This window comes from Cornus florida, unplaced genomic scaffold (assembly GCF_030987335.1).
Source record: "Cornus florida cultivar Cherokee Brave unplaced genomic scaffold, ASM3098733v1 CherokeeBrave_3.0.0_Hap2_Chr10, whole genome shotgun sequence".
Taxonomy (NCBI): domain Eukaryota; kingdom Viridiplantae; phylum Streptophyta; class Magnoliopsida; order Cornales; family Cornaceae; genus Cornus; species Cornus florida.
Window position 1 is genome coordinate 113,323,734 of NW_026775580.1, and position 23,247 is coordinate 113,346,980.

General features: G+C 35.9%; 3 protein-coding genes across 3 annotated transcripts; 2 read left to right on the forward strand and 1 right to left on the reverse strand.

Moving 5' to 3' along the window:
- The first annotated feature begins 1,038 nt into the window (after positions 1-1,038).
- On the forward strand, positions 1,039-6,317 carry LOC132277286 (chaperone protein dnaJ 49-like). Its single transcript, XM_059779102.1, has 3 exons — positions 1,039-1,234; positions 1,469-2,580; positions 5,953-6,317. Exon 2 carries the CDS (start codon positions 1,469-1,471, stop codon positions 2,564-2,566), a length of 1,098 nt encoding a protein of 365 aa, XP_059635085.1. The 5' UTR covers positions 1,039-1,234; the 3' UTR covers positions 2,567-2,580; positions 5,953-6,317.
- Positions 6,318-8,159: 1,842 nt separating this feature from the next.
- Positions 8,160-17,422, reverse strand: LOC132277287 (uncharacterized). The gene is made up of 8 exons (XM_059779103.1): positions 17,266-17,422; positions 15,427-15,539; positions 14,267-14,338; positions 13,246-13,281; positions 11,655-11,700; positions 11,250-11,337; positions 9,000-9,057; positions 8,160-8,778 (listed from the first exon to the last, which is right to left on the reverse strand). The coding sequence occupies exons 1-8, from the start codon at positions 17,342-17,344 to the stop codon at positions 8,728-8,730; spliced, it is 543 nt and encodes a 180-aa protein (XP_059635086.1). The 5' UTR covers positions 17,345-17,422; the 3' UTR covers positions 8,160-8,727.
- An 837-nt stretch (positions 17,423-18,259) lies between these two features.
- Positions 18,260-20,868, forward strand: LOC132277288 (uncharacterized). Its single transcript, XM_059779104.1, has 5 exons — positions 18,260-18,407; positions 18,529-18,649; positions 18,780-18,883; positions 20,374-20,505; positions 20,603-20,868. Exons 1-5 carry the CDS (start codon positions 18,405-18,407, stop codon positions 20,627-20,629), a joined length of 387 nt encoding a protein of 128 aa, XP_059635087.1. The 5' UTR covers positions 18,260-18,404; the 3' UTR covers positions 20,630-20,868.
- Positions 20,869-23,247: the final 2,379 nt, after the last annotated feature.

A 23,247-nucleotide genomic window follows, 5' to 3' on the forward strand; every position in this document is an offset into this window, starting at 1 on the left:
TGCGGTAAAAACTCAACATAAAATTTAACATTTAAATTATCAATCTTTTTATTCACCAAAAACTCATGATTAATATATGACCCAAAAGCTTAATTAGATGGAGTTAACACCCAACTTATTTATATCTATTCGATGTGGGACAAATCTATCAATAGTCCTTTTAGGATAATAAATAAATAAAAAATAATAATAAAAAAAACATGCAATTCATCCAATTCTATGCAGATAAAGATAGATATGTAATTAGAGATGGCAATGGGGCGGGGCAGGGATCTCTTTCCCCATCCCCATCTCGGTAATTTTTTTCATCCTCATCCCCGTTTAAAATTTCACTTCAATCCCCGTATCCGCCCCCCGCCCTCCATTTCCCATCCCCGCCTTGCAATCCCCATCCCATTTAATATACACCATAATTTTTTTAACAAATAATTTTTCTTATTTAATATAATTTAGTAATATATCATAATATATAATGATATTTTAGTAAATCTACACTCTACATTGGGTTTTCATTAATTACCCATCCCCACCCTTGTTTGCATAAAAGAGTCCCCCGTTGGGAATGGAAAATTTGTTATCCTTAGATATGTTACGGTAGAGAACACTGAGTTGTGAGGGCGGAGCCGGCATAGGTAGAGAACACTGAGTTGTGAGGGCGGAGCCGGCATATGTCTAGGGGGCCACATGCCCCCATCCGTCCCATATTATATACACTGGTTTTTTTAATTATTTTTACATATATATAGATATTTGTATTTTATGCCCCCTAAATTTTTAAAATTCTCTCAATTTTTTTTCGTTTTTTTTTTTTCAAGCGGTCAAACATACAATAGACAATTTTTGTTCAAGTTAAATTACATAATTTTAATTTCTTATGAAGTAAACAAATCCTATTAAAATTGTAGTAAAACAGAAGAAAGGATCCAACCAATTGCTGGACTTGTTCATTAAGCTATTTGGTTTTAAACTAGTTTTGGAAAGCAAAAGGTAGGTAGTTTATAAACCGGAGTATTGATATATTGCTAGCCAAACAGACACCAAACAACTATATGTTTGGTTTGGGGACAAAGACGAACGAAGCCACAAACCATGAAAAGAAAGAAGAGTCCTATTACAAATTAAATTCCTTTTTTTTTTTAATTACAATCTTGACCAGGAGCCATCTCTATTCGCTCTTGGAGTAGAAGAAGGGGCTTCAATTGATCCGTGATTGCAAACCCTAATCGACCGATCTGTAAGCTCGAATCATCTCATTTTGCTATATTTGTATTTTTTTTTAATCATAATTGTTCACAGTTTGATAATTCTGTTCTTCCCTAGGGTTTATATGAGCAATACATAGTTGTATAAGCACTCTCCGATTGATATCTCTAAATTTTCTACCATAAACACACACAAATATTATATATACATATACTATATCCCTGTATTTCTAGGGATTCATTGTTTCTATTTGGGTATTTGTAAGATGGATGGGAACAAAGACGACGCCTTGAAATGCTTGAAAATCAGCCGCGATGCACTCGAAGCCGGGGATCGAACCCGTGCCCTGAAATTCATCAACAAAGCGCGTCGGCTTGACCCGTCTCTCCCTATAGAGGATCTATTATCGAAGCTTGAAGGTAAATCCGGCGATCCTTCGTCGAATGGACCTACCAATGAATCGTCATCGGATTCATCAAAGATGGCCGATATCAATAATAGTAATTCTGGTACTCGGCGTAGGGCTTCGGCAACTGGGTCATCTGCTGGATCGTCGTCAACCACGTCGGTGGCATACACTGAGGAGCAAATCTCAATCGTGAGAGAGATTAAGAGAAAAAAAGACTATTATGAGATATTAGGGTTAGAGAAGAGTTGTAGTGTTGAGGATGTTAGGAAAGCATATCGAAAACTGTCGTTGAAGGTTCATCCTGATAAGAACAATGCACCTGGGGCCGAGGAGGCCTTTAAGGCGGTGTCCAAGGCATTTCAATGTTTGAGTGTTGAGGAGAGTAGAAAAAAATATGATCTTGTTGGCTCAGATGAACCTGTTTATGAGAGGCACACCACTAGGCGTGCAGCGCAAGGGTTTAATGGGTTTTATGAAGCAGAATTTGATGCCGATGAGATTTTTAGGAATTTCTTCTTTGGAGGAATGAATCCGGCAGCGACTACACAGTTTCGCGGGTTTAACTTTGGACCTGGTGTGGGTGCAAGAATGGGTGACCAAGGGTCTGGTGGGTTCAATGTCCGGGCTCTAATTCAGTTACTTCCAGTGCTTCTGATTCTGCTAGTGAACTTCTTGCCATCATCTGATCCCATTTATACTCTCTCACGGACATATCCATACGAACATCGGTTTACCACACAAAAGGGTGTTAATTTTTATGTGAAGACGACTAAGTTTGAGCAGGACTACCCTCCTAACAGTCCTGAACGTGTGGCAATTGAAGAGCGAGTTGAGAAAGACTATTATTCACTCATTTCACAAAATTGTCGGCTTGAGTTGCAGCGTCTCCAATGGGGCTTCACACGGGAAACACCTTATTGTGACATGTTGAAGCGGTTTGAAAAGGTGGCTTGATGAATCAATTCAAGGTTTTGTTCGTCTTACTATCCTTTCTTTTGTACTTCAATATATATTTTCAATTGTTCATGTGAAAATTTAAAGTGCAACATTTTATTTTCAATTTGGAATTATTGGCTCACCAAATTCATAATGAGTGTTTCCTGGATAAACTTTACGATTGCAGTTGGTATAATTTTTATTCCGTAATGATTAGGCATTTTGTTCTAGGTATATGCATTGTCAAATGTCTGTCAGTTTTCCTGTTTGAGTGGTGTCTAAAAGGAATTGCTTGGTTGTGGTTTTGTTTGAGTGGTGTCTTGTTCTCAGTTAGATTGTTGATCTTACTTCAAACAGGAGCAAGTTGGTATATAGTGGTAGATCTATAGATATTTATTATTTAAAACCATTACCTTATCATTAGCGACATAAATTATCACTTCTTAAAATAAAAGCTGCTTGATGGGCAGGGAAATAAAAGCTGCTTGATGGGCACATTCCCTGCGTGATTTTTGTTTAGCACATTGAAACAATATGGCAACTTATTCTGAATGGAGAAATCGTGCTGTAAATTTATTAGGAAATGTTTGTTTATATATATATATATATATATATAAGTATATGTTTGTTGTATTGGTCAATTGAATTCAAGTTTTAGCCAAAGCCGTTTCAGTATAGTAGTTCAAGTGCTTGGATGTCATCAAAAAGAGAGAAGTGGGTTAAGATTTCAACTTTTACAAAGAACAGGTTGAAACTAGTGTGATCATAGGTTTGAATTTGAGCGCATCCACTTCTTATGAACAATTTGAAAGCTCTAATTTTATATCCATTCCACACCCTGTAGCAACCCACATGGAGGGGACTAACGGTAATGACCTTTATTTTGAATTTATATTTTCTTGACGTTTGAACACACTCCTTCATATGGTTCTAAGTAATGATAATGTCTATCATAATGTTGGCAGTTACAATATAATGGATGCATGATGTAGGACAGTAGGGGAGACGTAATGTAATGGATGCATGCATATTTTAGAGCAGTAGTGTAGTTTAATCCTAAAGTTCCATGTATTTTTGTTTTTAATATTTTTAATGAATTTTGTTAAACTTTTAAAGATAAATTATGGTAATGAATATTATACTGAAAAATAACAGTTGCAGTAATAAAGAAGGCTTACTCATTTTGACTACTTTTATCACCGCCAATGAACTTAGACATTTGTTTTGAATAAAAGTTGTTCAAATAAAACATGTCGGAGAGAACATTCCCTAGTCTCTATGTTATGAACACGTATGACGAAGAGGTGGTGTAATTGAAATACCAAATAAGGTCTACCAATGGTCTCTTAATATCTAACGTAAAATTACAAATTTAGGGGAAATATAACAAAGGTACTGAAAAATAAAAATAAAAAGTTGGGAAATTTACCGATTGAATGGTAATTGAATTTCCAATTGTACTATTTTATGATTCATTCAACCTTGTTTTTGGGTTAGAGTTGTGTTCACTGGTCAAAGTGATTTGTGACAGCAAGGTTAACATAAACTTCTTTTAAATAAGGGATAATACCATAAATACGAAAAAATATCTATGAAAAGTAATTACAAATAGGATAATTTATACACCGTACTTTCATATTTGATAAGTATTTATACTATTAAGACAAAATTACCCCTATCTCTTTAAGAATTCCCCATTAACTCTTAATCTATACATCCACACATATATACACCACCACTGGACGACCACCACCCTAGAATCCTCCTCTCTCTTCTCCCTTCTCTCTCTTTTTCTCTATATATTCACCACCACCACCATTACCGGACCACCACCACCAACCACCACTCTCTCTTTCAACACCATCCCACCTGAAAATTAACACCCAAAAGCCATACCCATTTATCAGTTAATTGATTAATCGGAGAAATTCTGTATGTATATATATTTGTAGAGAGAGAGGTTCATAAGTTCTACAATCGTCACACAAGTACACCCTTTCTCTCTTATATTCTCGTGGAAATGATATCTAGTGGTGGGCCGAAGAAGAGATAGTGGGTCGGAAGCAATAGCTGCCTCTCCTCCACTGTCGGCGTCATCGACTCCGCCTGTCCCGACGGAACCCTAAAAGAGGCATCCAACTACCAAAAACCGTCAGGCTGCTGACGTCATCCTCCGCCTCTACATCAACAAACCTTCATCCTTCGAATCCGACGAGGCCGAGTCTAGATCCACCTTCGATTCTGTCGACCAGTCCGATGTCCAGATCTATTTCCACTCGGATGTCCTCCAACGATCAAACTACTTTGCCGCACTGTTATCGGATCAATGCAGAGAGACTCCAGCGACGTCGACTCCGAGAGTGGCTGATAATGCCGTGAAAGAGTGGAGTGATACTGCGGCTGCGGCGGGTTCAAGGTTTGATTTTCCAACAAAGGTTGCTATTGGTGAGGTGATGAATTTAGGTATGGGAGAGATCGGATTTTCTGGGTTTGTTTTGATCCGGGTTTTATGCAAAGGTGAGGGTGATTTCTGGTAGTTGTAGGTGATAGCTGCTTGTACTGAGAGAAATTTCTGTTTTTTTTCCCTTTATCTGTTGGTCTCTGCAAGGAAGAAATGGTCTATCAATGGTCTGATTTTTTTGTTCATTTTCAATTTCTGTCTCTGCTCATCAATCTGTGTGTTGGATTTTAAAATTGGTTTGTGAATGCGTGTCACCACCGATGTTGGTGGTGGTGGCCGAGAGTTAGTGGTGGAGAGGAGGAGGTGGTGGTGGTGGGGAGGGAATGAGGGATCTGGCTATGGTGGTTGTGGGTGGCGATGTTGGTGGTTGTGACGGCGGTGGCCGCTTGTATGCGGATAGTGAGTTAAGGGCGGTGGCTGTGGATAGAGAGAGAGAGAGTGAGTAAAGGGGGTGAGATGGAAGAAAAGGAGATGGATGTCAATGTTTAAAGAGTTGAGGGCATTTTAGACTATATGTGTATAATTCCTTTACTTTTGTTAAGTTGCTTTACACTTAATTATTTTGTCGTATTTATTGTCTTTTAAATAGTGTCCCCAATACTTACTATTTTTTAAATTATCCCGTTAAATAACATTAGCATTAGATTTCATACATATCTCGTGACTTTGAGGATGCCAACAGGTTGATTTTAGGCCTTTAAAATAGTGGTTCATGTCTGACATTACAAATAGTAAACTACTTGTTTCGATATTGTGTATGGCAGAGGTCTTACCTTTGAGTAAATCTAATTAATCTTTTTAATTGGTCTTTCAATTGCATGTGATATGATTTCCCTTCTTAACTCTCTTTATAAGCAACTTTTTTTTTTTTTTTTTTTTTTTTTTGAGTAATTTCCTTTTCAACTATCCGTGCGTTAGTGTGTCTATTGTTTTTCTATTGCAGATTGCCTGATCACTGTATCAAATTCTATCAACCTGCTGTTTAAGAGTATGCATTGAAGAAATGGATGTCGATAGTTTTGATTGTGGATTTGCTTCCACTGAATATGGATCTCTTCTTTTACATGGTACTAGTTAGTTTGGATGCTGGTACTACGAACTTCTGGCAGCCTTGATTTTTTCCATTGTGCACTGCAATTTGCACAACCGTTGATGAATTCAGCATAACCATAACAATTCTGTAATATAGTTTATATTACAAGGCTACCGATTCTGTTTTATACCGTATTCTGTTTGATGACCTCTAGCTTTTATGTATTTGAGTTGATTACATTTACATTTTATAATACGCACACTGGGTTCATCTTATTAGGTTTCTTGATGATAGTCCTACTTAATTGTCATCTGTGAAGTCTGCTCTTCTCGGAGGCTCCCGTGCAGTTATGCTTGGTATCACACTTTGGCAGGGCATTTCATTTTGTTGGTTAGAGCAAAAGTCATAATTCAATTCTCTCTTTTCCGCTTTGAATTGACAATATAGAATGTTTGTAAGAATACTTTGATGGTACCTTGCTTTGTGGTAGCGAGGGGTAACAGCATGAGGGTTACCCTTTTTTCATCTTTTGTGTCTTCCTACAAATATGCTATCTATTCGTTACTGTTTATAGAAACTTTAGCAACACACAAAGATCTCTTTCAAGTTCCTCGTCACACTTCCCTCAATAATACTCTGAGGCTTTCTAGATTTGATGTAAGATGATGCAAAATTTCAAATCTTCAATTGGTTGAGGTTGGTTGGCTATCGGTCCTCCTCAACCATTTATTAAGGTCTGAAAGATAATTATATAATTAATGGCAAACTAGTAAACAAACGGCTAGGCCTTTCCCACCGACTCTGTTGCACGGAGACAGTGAACCGACGGCGAAGCAAGACTAGTAAACGGCGAAACCCTGACCAATAACCAAGAATCAAATAGCGACTGTAAATCTCTTGGCGACTGTAGAACACGGCGGCAATGCTGGTGATGTTCGAGGACGATGCCGACGGGACTTACCAGCGAGATCGTTAGCGGTGGGGTTTGAATCGTGCGGCTATGATTTTGGGTGTGAAGTGGTGGTGAGTGTGGTGGGGTTTGAATCGTGTGATCGGAAGCATGGGCATAGCCAGAAACGGTACGCCAACAACAACTTCTACTAGGGGTGGTGGCGGTGAAATCTCCAGGACCTAACGAGTACATCGGCGAGTGCCGGACCGGAGTTGTTAACGATAGAGTACGTCGGCGAGTGTCGGACCGGAGTTATCAACGATAGAGGAACGCTGATTTGGGCAAATGTGAATCGATATGATTTTGTCTGGTGGCAAGGGTTTGGGTTTGTAATTGGTGATGGTTGTTTGTGTATGGTGGGTGAGCAGTGGTGGGTATGTCTAGGACTGAATTGGTCTCGCCACTGCTATGATCCGAGCTCACCGCCTCCCGCCGGCCTTTTCTCCTCCTTGCTCGTCGCCAGCGGCTTCCTCCTTACTCTCTTTATTGTGGGTTTGTAAAATTGAGACACACATACATATATATAGATATACATAATATATATATATATATAGATGCAAGAATACGAATTGGTAGGGCTGTGAAGTGGTGGTGGTGGGGGCTATGGAGTGGCTGTAGTGGGGTTGTGAGGCGGCGGCGGCGGCGGCGACAGGTGTGATGGGTTGTGAAGTGGCTTTTATTTGTTTTTTCATTTAGGGTCATTTTGGTCCATTAAAAGAAGATTATAAAGGTAATATAATTATTCATATGGGTCAATCAAAAGTCAAATGCCAAGAATGTACTTTTATCTATAAAAAAATTTGTCCACTTTACCCAACTAAGAAATATTATTATCCAAAATGTGCTTAAGTTATAAACAGGTGTGTTTAACCCAAGCTGAAGGGGTGTCATATAATTTACCTTTTTATTTATTTATTTTTTAATTTTATCTAAAAGGTCTTCTGATGACTATTCACACGTACCAGCTCATAGCTTGAGTAGCCGAAGAGATTCAAACCCACTACGCCCGCGAGGAATAAAATGAGAGAGAGTCATTGGACACTCAACCGATTGATTGCCTCAGTGTATCCAGCTGCCAGTCTCCAAAGAAACCTTAATTTCTCACTTGCAACTTTGTTACATGTACTTTGAAATTTCACTACTATAAATAAAATTTCACCAATCATTACCCACCAATAGAAGTGAAATTCACCATTTCAATTCGTGACGTTCCTAGTGGCAGTATTCACCATTTATTTACAGTAGTAAAATTTTAAAAAATACTGGATAAAAAAGAAAGTGCAATGGAGGGGATTTTGATTCTCCCCCAAAGGGACGTCCAAGGAATTTTTTATATATTTTTGGTTAAGTAAAAGTACTCACACGCTTTTCACAAATTGCTCATATTGGCACTTGTGCTTGAACTCCTCACCTCTCTCTTTTGATGGGGGAGAGGTTATAGCTTTAGACTAATAACCCATTGATCAAGATTCAAAGATCTATTGTTGTTTCAACAATCACCAGCTAGAGAAGAAGGGGCCTTGCCTAATGGCTACCGAGGCAATTGATGTCTCAACAGCTCCCCACATGCGAATGAGAACGATTCTTGTTCAATGAGAAAAAAAGACACACACACAGCAACATCTTGTTCAATGAGAAATATATTTTCTTTCCCGCTAAGTCCCAGTTAAAAAAATGGAGACAGATAGATCAGCTCGAAGGATTGCCGTTCAGATTGACTTGTACGAAATTCACTACTCCTTTGAAGTTATGACCAGAATTCCCAGCGCACCAATTAGTATATACTGCAAGAGGACAACAGGAATTAGAATTTAATAATTTGGCCAGGTCACTAGTGAGAGAGAAGGAATATATATATATATATATATAATAGAGAGCGCCCTCTCCTCCCATATATTAAAGTTAAAGACGAAAATGCATGATTAAGAACAATTTTGAGCATCAATTTAGAACATCCATCAGAATAAATCATTGCCAAAGCTTAAAATTTAAAAAAATATCAAACCTTAATAATTGGCTTTTCAGTCATGATAATAGTCACCCAACCAACGTAAGGTAAGAACCTGCAGAAGATTTGGGAGAAATAAGTCCAAATCTGATGTATTATTTGTTATAATTAAGTAAACAACTATTATTCTCTCTTTGTGAATTAAAAAACAAGGTATGGAAATAGATCAGTATGCAAGAATCAATCAGTATCAGAGGGACAACACCAATGATCATCTCATGGGAAACATTTGAGTTTTGACAAATCTATACTCTCAAGGAGCTGGACAAACTGAGCCTCTTTATTACACTATGCTTAAATGTTCACATAGTCAATCAAATAAATGAAAATACTATGAACTGGCAACTTGCTAACTCAGCGGCAATTATGAATGATCCAATTTAGGGATAATTACAGGGACCTCCCTTTAGTTTCAAATATAATACTGAACCCCCCTGGTTCAGGTCTGAGACTGACCTCCCTTTTCAAAATCTAACACTCGTCTGCTGACGTCACGCTCAAAATTTACTTAAAACCCAAGAATGCACTTAGAAAGCATAAAAATGCTATTTTGTGCACATGTTGAACTAATAAAAGTACAATGGGTATAATAATCATTTAATACATTCGGGTCAAAGTCAACATTGGGAGGAAAGGTAAGTCCCTTATTTAGGCAATCTACAGGGAAGGTAAGTGTAATTATCCCTAATTTTATTGCCTGTCAGAAAAGAAAAAGAAGTTGAAAATGCAATGCAAAAATACCATGTATTATGAATAGGGTCGCGTGCGCTTTACACCCATGTGATATCGAGATAGTGCGTATAACCCCCTATTATTGTTTACCTCCCTTATACTTTAAAAATGGTGCGAATTAGTGCATTTTGGGTGTTGATCGCTATTGACCGGTACCGGAGCTACAAAAAGACTAAAATAACCCTCTATTTATGATTTAAAAAAACTAATAATATAACATAAAATGTGAAAAGACTAAAATAGCCCTCTCCATCTTTATTCTCATTCTCGACACTGATCTTGCCCCCTCCCTCTCTGCAACTGCAAACTACAAAACTATACAAGAATTAGAAGTTCAAAACCCATATGGCAAGAATCAAAAGTTCAAAATCAACTAGGAAAAAAAAGTTCAAAACCTATTACCTATCAAAACCCATATATCGACATATCATTTCAGATTGTTCAAAAAATTAAAACCCATATCTTTCAGTTTCCATTTCAGATTGTTCAAAAAAATCAAAACCCGTATCTTTCAGTTTCCATTTCAGATTGTTCAAAAAATCAAAACCCATATCTTTCAGTTTCCATTTCAGATTGTTCAAAAAATCAAAACCCATATCTTTCAGTTTCCATTTCAGATTGTTCCAAAAATCAAAATCCATATCTTTCAGTTTCCATTTCAGATTGTTCCAAAAATCAAAACCCATATCTTTCAGTTTCCATTTTAGATTGTTCAAAAAATCAAAACTCATATCTTTCATTTTCCATCGCCCACTGTTCCAGTTCGGGTTCGCCGTTCGCCGTTCGGGATCAAAATAGGGATCGCGCCGCTCCTTGCCTATTTTTGACCTGAGAGCTTTGTTTCTGACGTGATTGGATCAGAGCATATGTTTGGTTAATGGAACCCCCTCGACACAAGGAGCTACGGGGGAAAATCCTCTGCGCACACCTTGCTCCTTGTCCTTTGACAGCCGTCATTCTCTCTCAACTCTCAAGCTTGCCCCCCTCTCTCTCTGCAACTGCTTGTATGTATGGGTTTGGTTTTAATTTTTTTTTTCTAAATCAACTAATCAAGGTGGTGGCTTAATTTGTTACCCCCCCTCTCTCTCTCTATGTAACTGCAAATTACAAAATTTACAACAATCAGAAAGTTCAAAACCCATATATACACATATATATATATGGTGAGGGGGTAGTAATGGAATATTAAAAGGGCAATTCCGGAATAAAGGGTTTAAAATGGTCATGTGCATGGCACATGACCAACTGGCGTCCAATTCTCACCGGAATAGTCACCGGTGTGGCTTAATTGCATATTTTTATATCTGGTAGGGATTTATATAAATAAATCTAACTAAAAGGGTGTAAGTCGCACAAATTTAAAATCACATGGGTGTTTTTCAGACCTTCCCCTTGTGAATATTGTAGATTATAAGCTCCACAAATCTAAATTTTACCAACTAAATATCACTCCCAAATCAAATCTGGGTGTTTATAACACAAACATCAGGATAATAGTTCATAATGTCAACTTACCCAACAGCTCTTCCCATGATATGATCTTGATGCAGCCAGAGCTGACCGTGATTATACAGAACTCTGTCATCCCCAAAATTGTTATCTCCTGAAAAATCAACCAATAGGAAGGAAGCAATTAGCATACCTTGGAAGATGACTTGTTAAAATATTAAACAAGCATAAAACCAAAATTGTTCGAAATAAGGCCAGAATAGAAGCCAGCCAAAAACCTGAAAAACACGAACTTAGTGACCATGAACAGTGGAACTTATATGACATTTTAAAGCGACCTTTGAGGTTCTCTTTGTTGTTCATTCTCTATAGGTTCATACTTCATAGTGATGTTCATAGCAGTTATACAAGTACGAAATGTTGCTGCTCCACAATTTGTATCTAAAAACCCTGGATAAAAGAATGTACTACCTTTTGTAAGGACATCAACTGCTCCAGTATCTTGACGCTCGTGAACCTACAAAAAGAAATTGACGCATCATCGTAAAAGATGACCAAAATAGGAGGGCAAAGAAAAAACAAAAACAAGGAAAAAGCAAGCTTGACTGGTTTTGCAAAAGCAAAAGCAACTTTAACTTATCCTTTGATCATAAACCAGATTTCAAGGTTGAAGTTCTGAGACAGGAGAAAGTGATATACGACTTAACTGCCACATGGGTACTCTGCTTGGAATTTCTACGGACAAAGCATGAAAATAGACATTTCATGGAACACTTATTTTTTACATTGCCCCCAGCGCAAAGAAAGAGAGAGAGAGAAGCTTGGGACCTATGGCCATAGTTTTCTCTTCTTAGTTTCCGGAAATTTTGCCCAAATTGGCTCCTCATTTGCTGCTGGAAAGATGTCAGGAGCAGCCAGGCAAGAAATAAAATGAAGAAAGGGATTTGAGGTAGTCAGCCATTTTATAATTCAGTCCATGCCTTACAGGCAACCGGAATTAAATTTGTCAAAAATGAGTAGGGTCTTTTAAGTTGAAAATTTGTGCGTAAAAATATTTTTAGTGGCAAATTCTCTTTAGGTTTCATAATGTGGTGACCTTGTGGGCGGTTGCAAGAGGCACTGGCAGACTACGACACTGGGCGAGATATAGGTGCACAATCTCACATCGCCTGGGTGTGGAAAGGAGAAATGCTATATATGTAGGTGTGTCACTTCAATTAGTATGCGGGATTTTGGGTTAAAGTTCAAGAGCAAAACCGTGCGGACTCGTACTCAGAGCGGATAATATCATACCATGTGGTGGAGTGGATCGTTACAAATGGTATCAAAGCCTGACCAGCCGGAAGTGTGGCCAACAGGGATGTTAGCCCAGGGTGGGGTGGGGGGGGGGGGGTGGGGGTGATTGTGGCGACCAGGCTACCACACTGGGCGACCTACAGGTGCACAATCCCACATTGCCTGGGTGTGGAAAGGATAAGTACTATATATCTAGGTGTGTCACTCCAATTGGAATGAAACCTTTTGGGGTAACGTCCAAAAGCAAAACCGTGTGGGCTCGAGCCCAAAGCGGACAATATCATACCATGTGGTGAAGTGGGTTGTTACACATGAGGTCAAATTAAAGATCTCAAAAATATGTCTTAGCCATGCACTAGTAACTCCATCCTCTTGGTCATACAATATCTTAGAGTTTAATTCTATATCTACATGTGTTAAAATCCTAGCCACAATCTAATTTATTCTATAGATATTTTATCAATACCAACTGCTTAAAATATCCACACCATTTTTATAGATAGAGCTGACATCTAAACATCCAAGGCACCGATTTCTTAGGTTTACCAACACAAAGGAAAACATGTTCATCATTCCACTGCTTCCACGACCATACCACCGCAATCCTCAGTTCCCACCATACATTGAGGGAGGCACCAACCATTTTGGTTGATGACCATCTCTAAATTACAGATAGAGCTGAAATCTAAAAATTTCTTAAATATTGTTGGATCAAAGAAAGTGGCAGATAAAAGATCAAATAATAATTGTCCCAAAACTGCTTTACCTGAATTACTCGATGCACAATTGGAATTTCACGTCCCTACACAAAAACAAAAAAATCGTAAGAAAATATTAGAAATAGAGATGTTTACATGATGAATATATATACCAACAAATAAGAATAACGATTCAAACACAATCCACATACATAGGCCATTCATGAGTAAAATAATCACTAAAAAGAGGAATACAGTTCCATACTTCATGATAAATGGGAGGACAGCATCGGGAACAGTAAGCTATTAAACTCCACCTAGCATGTATCTTTTAAAATATTGAGGAGAGAAAAAATATAACTAATGAACATAATATAATTTATTGAGTTTCTTCAAGGTTAGATTGTCACTACACGGCTACAATAAAATATCTCCCATCTTTGTCAACAATACAACGTGATTTCTCGTTAGTTAAGAAAATAGGCAATTTAAGTTCACATAAGCAAAACTGAACATGAACACAGGTTAAGTAGCTAGAAGATTCATTTATTAAATAACTTTGCCTTCAGGTGGGTAGGACTTTTAGTTAGCAATGAAGCTTACTTATTAACAGATTACATTTGGAATAACATATTGCAATTTGCTTCTATTCAATTTGAGTAACTTTCAGAAGGGTGATGTGTAAATATTGCTTAAAGGTGTCTTAGAAACCTCGTGGTACATGCTAGTAGTCAACATAAAGCACAAATTGAAGACTAGTGAAATTTATAGCAGTTGCATGTTTACCAAAGCAAGTACTTTCCATCTCACAAGAGATAACACAGCCTCAAAATATCCTTTCTAAAAATAATAAAAATTTAAAAACAAAACTGAATTTTCAGATTTTTTTCGCATCCGTGAAAGAAAGTTAAATAAGTCGAAAAATAATTCTAATAAGAAAAGACAACTTCATTTTAAAAGCCACAACAACTTAACCACACCACTCCCACAAAAAGGGCAAAAAGAAAAGAAGAACAGAAAGTTTGGAATAACTAAGTGCTATTAAATAACAGTAAAGGGGAAGACAGCACCCAGTGAAAATGAACTCACATCAACATTAAACACAACAATTTCTCCTGCACGGATTGGATCCTTGCTCATATGCAAGAACAAAATGTCACCCTGCAAAAGAAGTATAATGTTATTCAGATAAATCATTACTAAGTTTTATATATATGAACTTAACATCAAATAACCAAAGCTAAAATTAACTGGCAAAGCAAATTCAAGTGCCTCTAATAAAACAGCATTTAACAACTAGACAATGAAAAGGTGTTAAAATAGGCATTACTCAAAATAATGGGGACAAAAAACTGGGATGCGATGATTCGACATCAACGTGTGGCATAATAAAATTAGAAAACATTTATTAGTTTAAAAAGAAAATTCAGCATTTGGTATAACTATACAACTTTGCATGCAACATGCAATCAACATATACCACAACAATGACACCAATTATGCACTTAGTTTCCTCAAACTTAATTTGGTATGGATTGTTAATTTCTGTCGCATTGCCAGGAAATGGAAACGTAATGGGTAGAAGTTCAAAATTTTAAAAAGTTTCGAAATTGTAGACAGAACGTTTACATGTGAAACAAACTGTTATTTGAGACTAATAAATGTTGTAAAGAAAAATAGTCAGCATACTAATGACTAACAAATGAATAGGTATTTACTCATATATTTTAACTATGATCATGTAATTAAATTAGATGGCACACTATCTCCCAAGAGACCTGGACATCTTTAATGAATCTTCTGTAGAGCCACTTACCTTTTATGCAAATAGAGAAGTGCTCAAAATACTAAGTAAAAGAAATAAGATCATCATATAAACAAGCAATTCATCAAACACAACTTCTATTTGAACGTCAAAACTCAAAAACTCGCGCTGGCTTGTAATAATGTAAAGTGCAAGCTTTATGTCAAACTTAAAATATATACTATGGGCGAATAAAGAATGCATCCTTCAAAGTCACACAGCTAGAGTCTGTAGATTATCGATCAGGAAACAAGAAATTTTTTTTGAAGCAATCACAAGTATGATAGTGAGTAAACATTTATCTGAATTACCTATTTTAAATAAACTGCTAAAAAAATAACCCGTTAAATCAGATAAGCAGTTTCAGACTGGAAATCCTGACACCTCATTGATATCAAGTTGTAGAGGAAGAAACCATCTGAGAGCTTATCACTAAAGGACTCACCCTTTTGAAGCCAGGTTCCATGCTTCCAGTAAGCACAACAACAACAGGCGATTCACTACCAGTTATACACATTAATCCTTTCCATATTATCAGTGCCGATGTAATGATCATACCTGAAATAGATTGGGGGGGGGGAACTTATTTACTTTTACCATTAATAAGAGACATGTAAAATGTTTGGACACTGGTATGAACAATTATTAACAAGGAGAACAAAAAATATATATGACATGTACTATTATAATAATTTCGTTCGAAAACTCAACATCACTTTTCTGAACTAATAACAGGAATAATATTTTGCATTACAACATCCATTGCTGCCTGAGGAGGTTAAATATTTTCTATTACGCTTTCCAACTGCATTTTAAACATGCAAGTAGAATTCATGTTTTTCTTTTTATTATTTAAATTTGCAAACGAGTGCCAGAATGCATGTTGGTGAACTCAAATACTAATATAATAAAAAATTAAAGAACAAAAATTTTTATTGGCATGACACTGAATATTATAAGTTGAAAATTCTGAATTTTTCCTAAATTTGAAAGAGGAAAATTTATATTCTTCACACCTATATTTATTTACCCTTTAAATATATATATAAAAAAAAATAAAAAATAAAAAATTACCTTGGCAATATTTTCCAAGAAAAAAGATGACGTGTTCACATAAAAAACAAAAATTAAGTATATAGTAAGACTGTTGGCAATAGCAGTGATGGGGCAAGAATGGCAATATGAAGAAGGTGGCACTTGGTGTGATAGTTGAAATGGAGGAGAGGTAATAGTGGGGACCCTGACAAAAATGGAGGTGATTGAAGTGGCTGTCAAGTGGTTGAGTTAGTACTGGACCAATGTAGGTAGCCATATTAGAGGAAGTTGTTCCATTTCCTATTTCAATTGATGCATTGGAGTTGAGTTTATACCATTTATTTGTGAGATAAACCTTAAGTAACACAGTGGCATTACCACCGTTACAGTAGTTAAGGATGCAATACGGCACACAAGGTGAAACTTTAGTTTATGTTTTTCTTTCCCTGTAATAAGAACATGGCAAGGGTGTCTACTCGAGGAAAAAGCAAAATAATTTTCTTCATTTATTTGCATATAGTTAAAGGCATTCTTTTAAAACGCATGAGCAAGACAGCTTCCTTTCCAAAAGAAATGAACACTTAATCCTTGTCTCTCTTCACATTTATGAGCAAGAAATGTACCCAAAGATGCAACCGAAACAGGGACCAAATTGTTCACAAAATTGTTGTTTTATTTGCTTATGTGAGCAAGAAATAGATCCAAAGATGAAAAGAGCATCTGTGATCATCGAATGCTGATCAATCTACAGAGGAAACTGTCCAAGATGCCTAGAAGGCACGCTATTTTATAGAACAGTTGATAAACAGCATGAATTTAGTAATTTGTTGCCAAATTCAGGGGGGAATAATTTGTTGCCAAAATGAGGATGTTCGACTCAAATTTTGTCAAAGATAGCCATTTGATTCGCAACAAGCCTTGAACAAACTATTAATACATCCATTCATATATGACATACCTGTTTACATACATGTGTGAGTGTGTACATATATATATATATATATATATATATATATATATATATATAGGTTTAATGATTCTTATAATGACGTTCTAATTCAAACCCCGTGAGGAGATAAAGAAACATCGAATTGGATTTTACAAATATAATACAATGTGTCTCTCAAATGAATCAAATTTTTGAAGAACGGATCAAAGGCATTTCATGATCAACACATGAATCCATTGGTGCATGTGTATAAGAAAAATCGAAAAAGAGAATAGAGAGAGTACGGAAGATCTTACGAACCGAGACTAACTGCTTGTGATAAGACTTGTCTGATCTGCAGAGATTTGATGGACTCCATCGTTTCTCCAATCCACCCCATTTCTCTCTCCTCCGCTCCTCAACGCACAACCTCACTACCTATTTTCAACTGCACGGACGGGAGTGAAGTCAACAGGGGTTTAATTGCATATACAATCCTCATAAACAGCTCATCGATAATAATAATATTATTATTAAATAATATATACGACATTCCTCCTACAAAAAGCAATACACATACTATTTTTGCTATCACAAAATAATTGTTAAATTCAAATTTTAATATTTTTTTAATATGAGTATACTTAAAAATTCATTCCCTATCATTATAACAAAAAATACTCTATATTAAAAAAGTTATATTTGTGGGACAAAAAGTAGTATATTTTTAGCAAAATAAATAATAATATTGAAATTTTCAAATTATCTTTTTGCAAAAGTATTTCCCAATTAAAAATTTGCAAATTAGTCCATGTTTGACCAAGATGAGGTGTAAATTCTTTATGCATTAGAATTGTTTTATGCAATTAATTTTAAAGACAATTTAGTAATTTTTAGAGCACATTTTATTGTCTAATTGCAACTCTTAACTTGTTAATTTTATTTATAAATGTGCAATAATTCATAAGTTAATTCTATTATAATTCATGCAAAATTTTCCCTTTCATTATACCGTGTGAAAGTCTTGTGTAGAAGTGCTTGTGCTATATCTTTATTCATGGATTTAATTATCGTTAATGATTAAACCAGGACAGTAATATAATAAAATAATTCAAGAGTGTTAAAAATTGCAAAGGTGAGATAATTTTGACCAATTACTGAATTTATTTTTTTATTTAATAAAATAATTTAAGAGTAAAATTGAAATTTTATAAATTTAAATTCCCAAAGGTGACTATTGTTGGCCAGATTTGTTAATAAATTATGTCGGTATATAAGAATGGTTTGCAAATAAGAAGACTATGTAATTATGACAAATATTAACGGGGATCACGGCAATTTATAAAAAAAACTCTACTTGACCTCCCGAACGTTTGTCCTTTCTCTTAAAACTCTCGTTTTGTATAGCGTTTGGGGGAAAAAACCCTAGCAACTCTTTTCGCCTCCCCAAACAGCAAATAATGGTACTCTCTTCTCTCTCACCTGTGCATATATTTTTGTATTTTAAGTACATTCAGATGAATGATTTTCGATATATATATATATATGCTTACCTGATGTTATATATCTTGTGTATATTTACAGACAGGCGAAGCAGTGAATCCAAAAGCATACCCACTTGCTGATGCTCAGCTCACAATAACCATACTAGACCTAGTTCAACAAGCTGCTAATTACAAACAGCTCAAGAAAGGAGCTAATGAAGGTTTACTTCACCATTTACTTATATATATATACAGACAATTGTGTATAAATATATATGGCAGAGATACTTTTATCTATTGCGTCAGACCCTTTTAAAATTCTTTAATTTGTGTTTTTGTCTTCAAATTCAGCCACCAAAACATTGAACAGGGGTATTTCTGAGTTTGTTGTGATGGCAGCTGATACTGAGCCACTCGAAATCCTTCTCCATCTTCCATTACTTGCAGAAGATAAGGTAACACTGAGAAAACTGCATGTATTAATTTGTATATTTGCACATGTGCATGTATTGTGCAACTATATATATTTTTGTTTATTTAAATCTATAAAATATGGTATTTTATAAATATTGCTTTAAAAAAGTTTGAGCAGCAGAATTGTCTTTATTTGCAGAATTCTCTGTAATTTGATTTGAATTTAGTTACTATTGTGGCACTGGACCCCTGTACTTGATTATATTGACTTTATTAAATGTAACTGGAATTTCTTTTGAGGCTTGAAAGTCGTTGAAGTTTTTGAGCCCCAAAAATGATAGCATAGCATTGCTAGAAGTGGCTCGTACTCTGAAATTAGGACTCATACTGGCTTAAGTTCAATGGCAAAGTAGATTGAACAAGTCAAATTTCAATGATTTAGGATGAGGAACGTGAATATGCTGTATTATCTTCTTCGCTCCTTCCTATTTTATTGTGTCTTCTTTTTGTTATTATCATTACTATTTGTTGGTAATTTTAAAGTTTTCTATTGATATAATATAGCCAGTAGCCATTGGCTAGCCAAGGACTGCTAGGAATGTACCATATCTTTTCTGTGTAATGGATAATTACCATGAGATTGAGTTAGCCTTTAGGACAATATGAATGCTGAACTTCCTTGGCTGGGTCTTTGCTTTGAATACATTATGCCAATTGGCCTGTGTGTTAATCAGACTATAATGTCATCTCTGAGTCCTTGGCTTATGTTCAATTCTAAACTTTAAAATGTTTTGTACACTAAATTAGAATTAGTAGAACCAAACAATTTGAATGTGAGGAAGTAGAAATAGTCTAAAAAAACAGGACTAACTTCTGTTTTTTGCCTGTTTGTGCCTTGTAGTATCCCTTGTTGTAAGTTATATATAGGTTATATTTCAAGGAGAGTGATTAAGTGAAGGCGGGCAGGCAGGCAAAATAATCTGTTAGTGGAGGCCGCTAGTGATTCCATAAAATGTTCAGGTCTCTCTTAGCTGGGTCATGCATCGAAATTTACTGCATTTGTAGTTTTCCTCTATTATTTACCCCTTTCCTTGGTAAGATAAGGCACTGAAATATTGAGAGATAAGACCTGATATAGCTTACAGATTTTGAGCAGAAGGCAAAGGCTCTGGTAAGCGACAACATTCATACAGGAGAATCTGGGCACTATGTCCTTACATGTTAAATCTATCAAGTAGGATTTCTATTTGAGATTCAGGGAGTGATCTAATTTTTATTTGGGCATCTAATTTTTATTTAGATGATTTGTTAGTATTTCAATTCTCTTACCTTGTGGTTGTATTTATTTATATATTTTTACTTTTTATTCTTCAATTTGTTAAAAGCCCAGAAGAGGCAATTTTACAATCAAATTTAAGAATTGAGTTGTAAAATATAATTGCTAGGGTAGTATTGGATTATAAGGTTTATTATGCTTCCATATCAGTCTGTCTGAAAATTGAAGTTGCGATCTTATGCTTGAATTTGGCAGAATGTGCCCTATGTTTTTGTCCCTTCAAAGCAAGCACTTGGCCGAGCATGCGGAGTCACAAGACCCGTGATTGCTTGTTCTGTGACAAGCAATGAGGGAAGTCAATTAAAAACCTCAATACAACAACTCAAGGTACCTTACCATCTGATATCTTATGCTTGCAATATTTGTTGTTACTTTGTACCTTCAATTTTATCTTGCATTCTGAATTTATGCTTGCCAAATGCAGGATGCCATTGAGAAGCTTTTGATCTGAAAAAGTACAGAATGCGTTTGTAGTATGGTGGGCCTCTTTAGAAGAGTTTGGAGGTTTTGAGGGATGAAGTTGTTCAACTAGGGAAGAGGGAGGTTTTATTTTTATTTATGTATTTTTTTGGTATCAAAATCTCTCTCATGATGTTTTTATGCAACGTGCTGAGATAATATTATGGAGTTATATCTTGAGAAGCCATGATGAATGATGCTTTGAACTAATTTATAACTTCATTATGGTTAGCAGTGTGCTTATTGGTCCTGTTTTTCAGTAGTAATGTATGTCATAGCTCTTTTGATTGATTAGATATGCTTTCCTATAATGTGAAGTCATGACTGGCTGCAACAGGGCTCAATATCCCTTTTGGATAATGTCAAGTGAAATTATCAACTCTAATTTTAGTAGATCTAAAATTAGAAGGCTTGAGGCTCTTTGTGGTTTTTTTTCATCTTGTTTCCATGGGTTTCGCTCCCCTTTGAGTGTTTTTTTATAAAATTCTTACTTATCGAAAAAAAAAAATTAAAAAAAAAATAGTAGATCCATCCATGTTAATTTGAAATAGCATCATTTAAAATAGTATGTTTTTGCATTCAAATCAAGGTGGGCAACACATCTTTGTAACCGTCACCATATTGGGAAGGTTGAACCTTCAGCTGCCAGATATACTAAGTGACTCTCTCTCTCTCTCTCTCCCCCTCCCTCCCTCCCTCCCTCCATAATTTTCATTCCTGATCCTAGGAATGCCACAGGAGCAGTTGCCTTCGGTGGCATCTGTCCGAGTAAATCCTATTTCTTTCTGCACTATCATCCCACTCTTCATTGTTGCCGCCTTTTTTCTCTCTCTCCCTTTTCAGTATATATAAGTTTGACATCAACACAGAAGGACCTGACTGGTCTCCGTCTCCATCAATTTATCAGTATACTCCTGCTCATTCGTCTCCAAGCCAGCTTTTCGAAACAGAATACAGAGCTACAGATAGATATACCCCTTTTGGAGTTGACCAATCACCCTTTCTGCCTCCTGCATAACCCAACACCCTACCAGACAAGAAAGGGAGCTCCAGGAATCGTTCACTCAAAACCATTGAGTTAACTATTTGCAGCCCTTAGCTACCATTCTTTTTCATCCATGTGTTATAGGTACAGAAAGGATTGAGCCCAGTTCCATGCATTTCTATCTCAGTTTGAATCTAACTCACCCCTGATTCATGAGCGTCCACTGGGCAGATATTATTGCTGTCTAGGCAAGCTGGCTTATTTCTCGAAAAAAAAAGTGATGGCAAGGTATTATTGGTTTATTAAATGATAGACCCTTTGTGTGAGAAACCAAAAACTAGTTAATTTCCTATTGGCATATTGCTCTGTAAAATTTTCAAATCTAAAGGTATACATTACAAAACAAAGTGATGGCATGGTATTATTGGTTTTGTACGCCCCAGCGTAGCAAACTTAATGAATTGTATAATATATTTATTGTTCCATATATAAATTTGTAGTTTATTAGATGATTTATATGTAACTGGTGAATGATATGTGTTGATGGTGTTTTGAATCGAAGTGCCTATTTAACCATGCAAGTGAGCGTTCATATCTGGGATATATAAATTGCGAAAATTAATTTATCATAAATGGTTTATAATTGATTACAGCTCCCCTGTCCCACATGCATCAAGTAATTACTAAAAAAATTTCATAGGGGTGGCCTGAAGGGGATTCGAACTCTCGACTTTTAAGATTTGAGGCGAGAGTCTTTGCCTCTAAGCTATCTCCTTGGAGTTCTGGATCTAGAATAAGGTAAGCAAATTATGAGAGTCATCGTAGCAATTTGCTCCTTATCACCATCATGACGAATGCCTCTTAAGCATGAAAGGAATATGGATTGTTGTATTAATTCATTGTTGCTTCGATTTATTGGTGGAATCTCTCCAGTATAAGAAATGTATAGACTATTGATTCATAGTTGCTTTGATTTATTCGGCGGAGTCCGTAGGGTCAATACTTTCGATTACTATTAGAGTATAATTAATAATTTTTTGTGAAGACATTCTCAACATTTACATCGGTACTATCGTAATTATTTTGACTTGATCAATTTGATAATGAGAAATTTGGGGCCTCCATGTCTTTGATAAAATGCTTTTATGTATATTTTTTATTAAATATATTACTGTATCAAATAAAATGCTTTATGTGATCCAGTAAGAAATAATAAAGGAATCGAAATAAGTAGATTAAGCAATTCTTGCCTATAATTATCCAACAACTAAATTAAGCATAGATGGGTCATTTTGTGAAAATCACTATTTTAAATGGAGAGTAATTAATTCTATATAGTAGTACTTCAATTAATTAATGGACTTATTAAATTGGGATAAAAGTGGTTGACCGGTTCAATTACTTGGAAAAAAATTACTAGTCCATTGAAGTCATAGAAAAAAAATGAACAAAAATATCCTCACCCATAACCCAAATTACGGATCCAAGCCCATGAGAAGAGGAAGGACAGATGATCATGATATGTGGTGGATGATAGGGCACTTCAAGTGTTAAAAGTTGATGATACAATCACTCCAAATTGGTTGTAAGAAGTGTTATTTACCTCCAAGAAGCCAATATATAAA

Excerpts from the sequence above, each read along its gene's own strand:
- LOC132277288 (XM_059779104.1), top strand. Across the intron at positions 18,650-18,779 it reads CAAGAAAGGAGCTAATGAAG|CCACCAAAACATTGAACAGG; the intron begins GTTTACTTCACC and ends CTTCAAATTCAG. Across the intron at positions 18,884-20,373 it reads CATTACTTGCAGAAGATAAG|AATGTGCCCTATGTTTTTGT; the intron begins GTAACACTGAGA and ends TGAATTTGGCAG.
- LOC132277287 (XM_059779103.1), bottom strand. The coding sequence starts at position 17,344 with ATGGGGTGGATTGGAGAAACGATGGAGTCCATCAAATCTCTGCAGATC. Across the intron at positions 15,540-17,265 it reads ATCACAAGCAGTTAGTCTCG|GTATGATCATTACATCGGCA; the intron begins GTTCGTAAGATC and ends AATCTATTTCAG. Across the intron at positions 13,282-14,266 it reads TTGTTGTGTTTAATGTTGAT|GGACGTGAAATTCCAATTGT; the intron begins GTGAGTTCATTT and ends GTTTTTGTGTAG.
- LOC132277286 (XM_059779102.1), top strand. The coding sequence starts at position 1,469 with ATGGATGGGAACAAAGACGACGCCTTGAAATGCTTGAAAATCAGCCGC.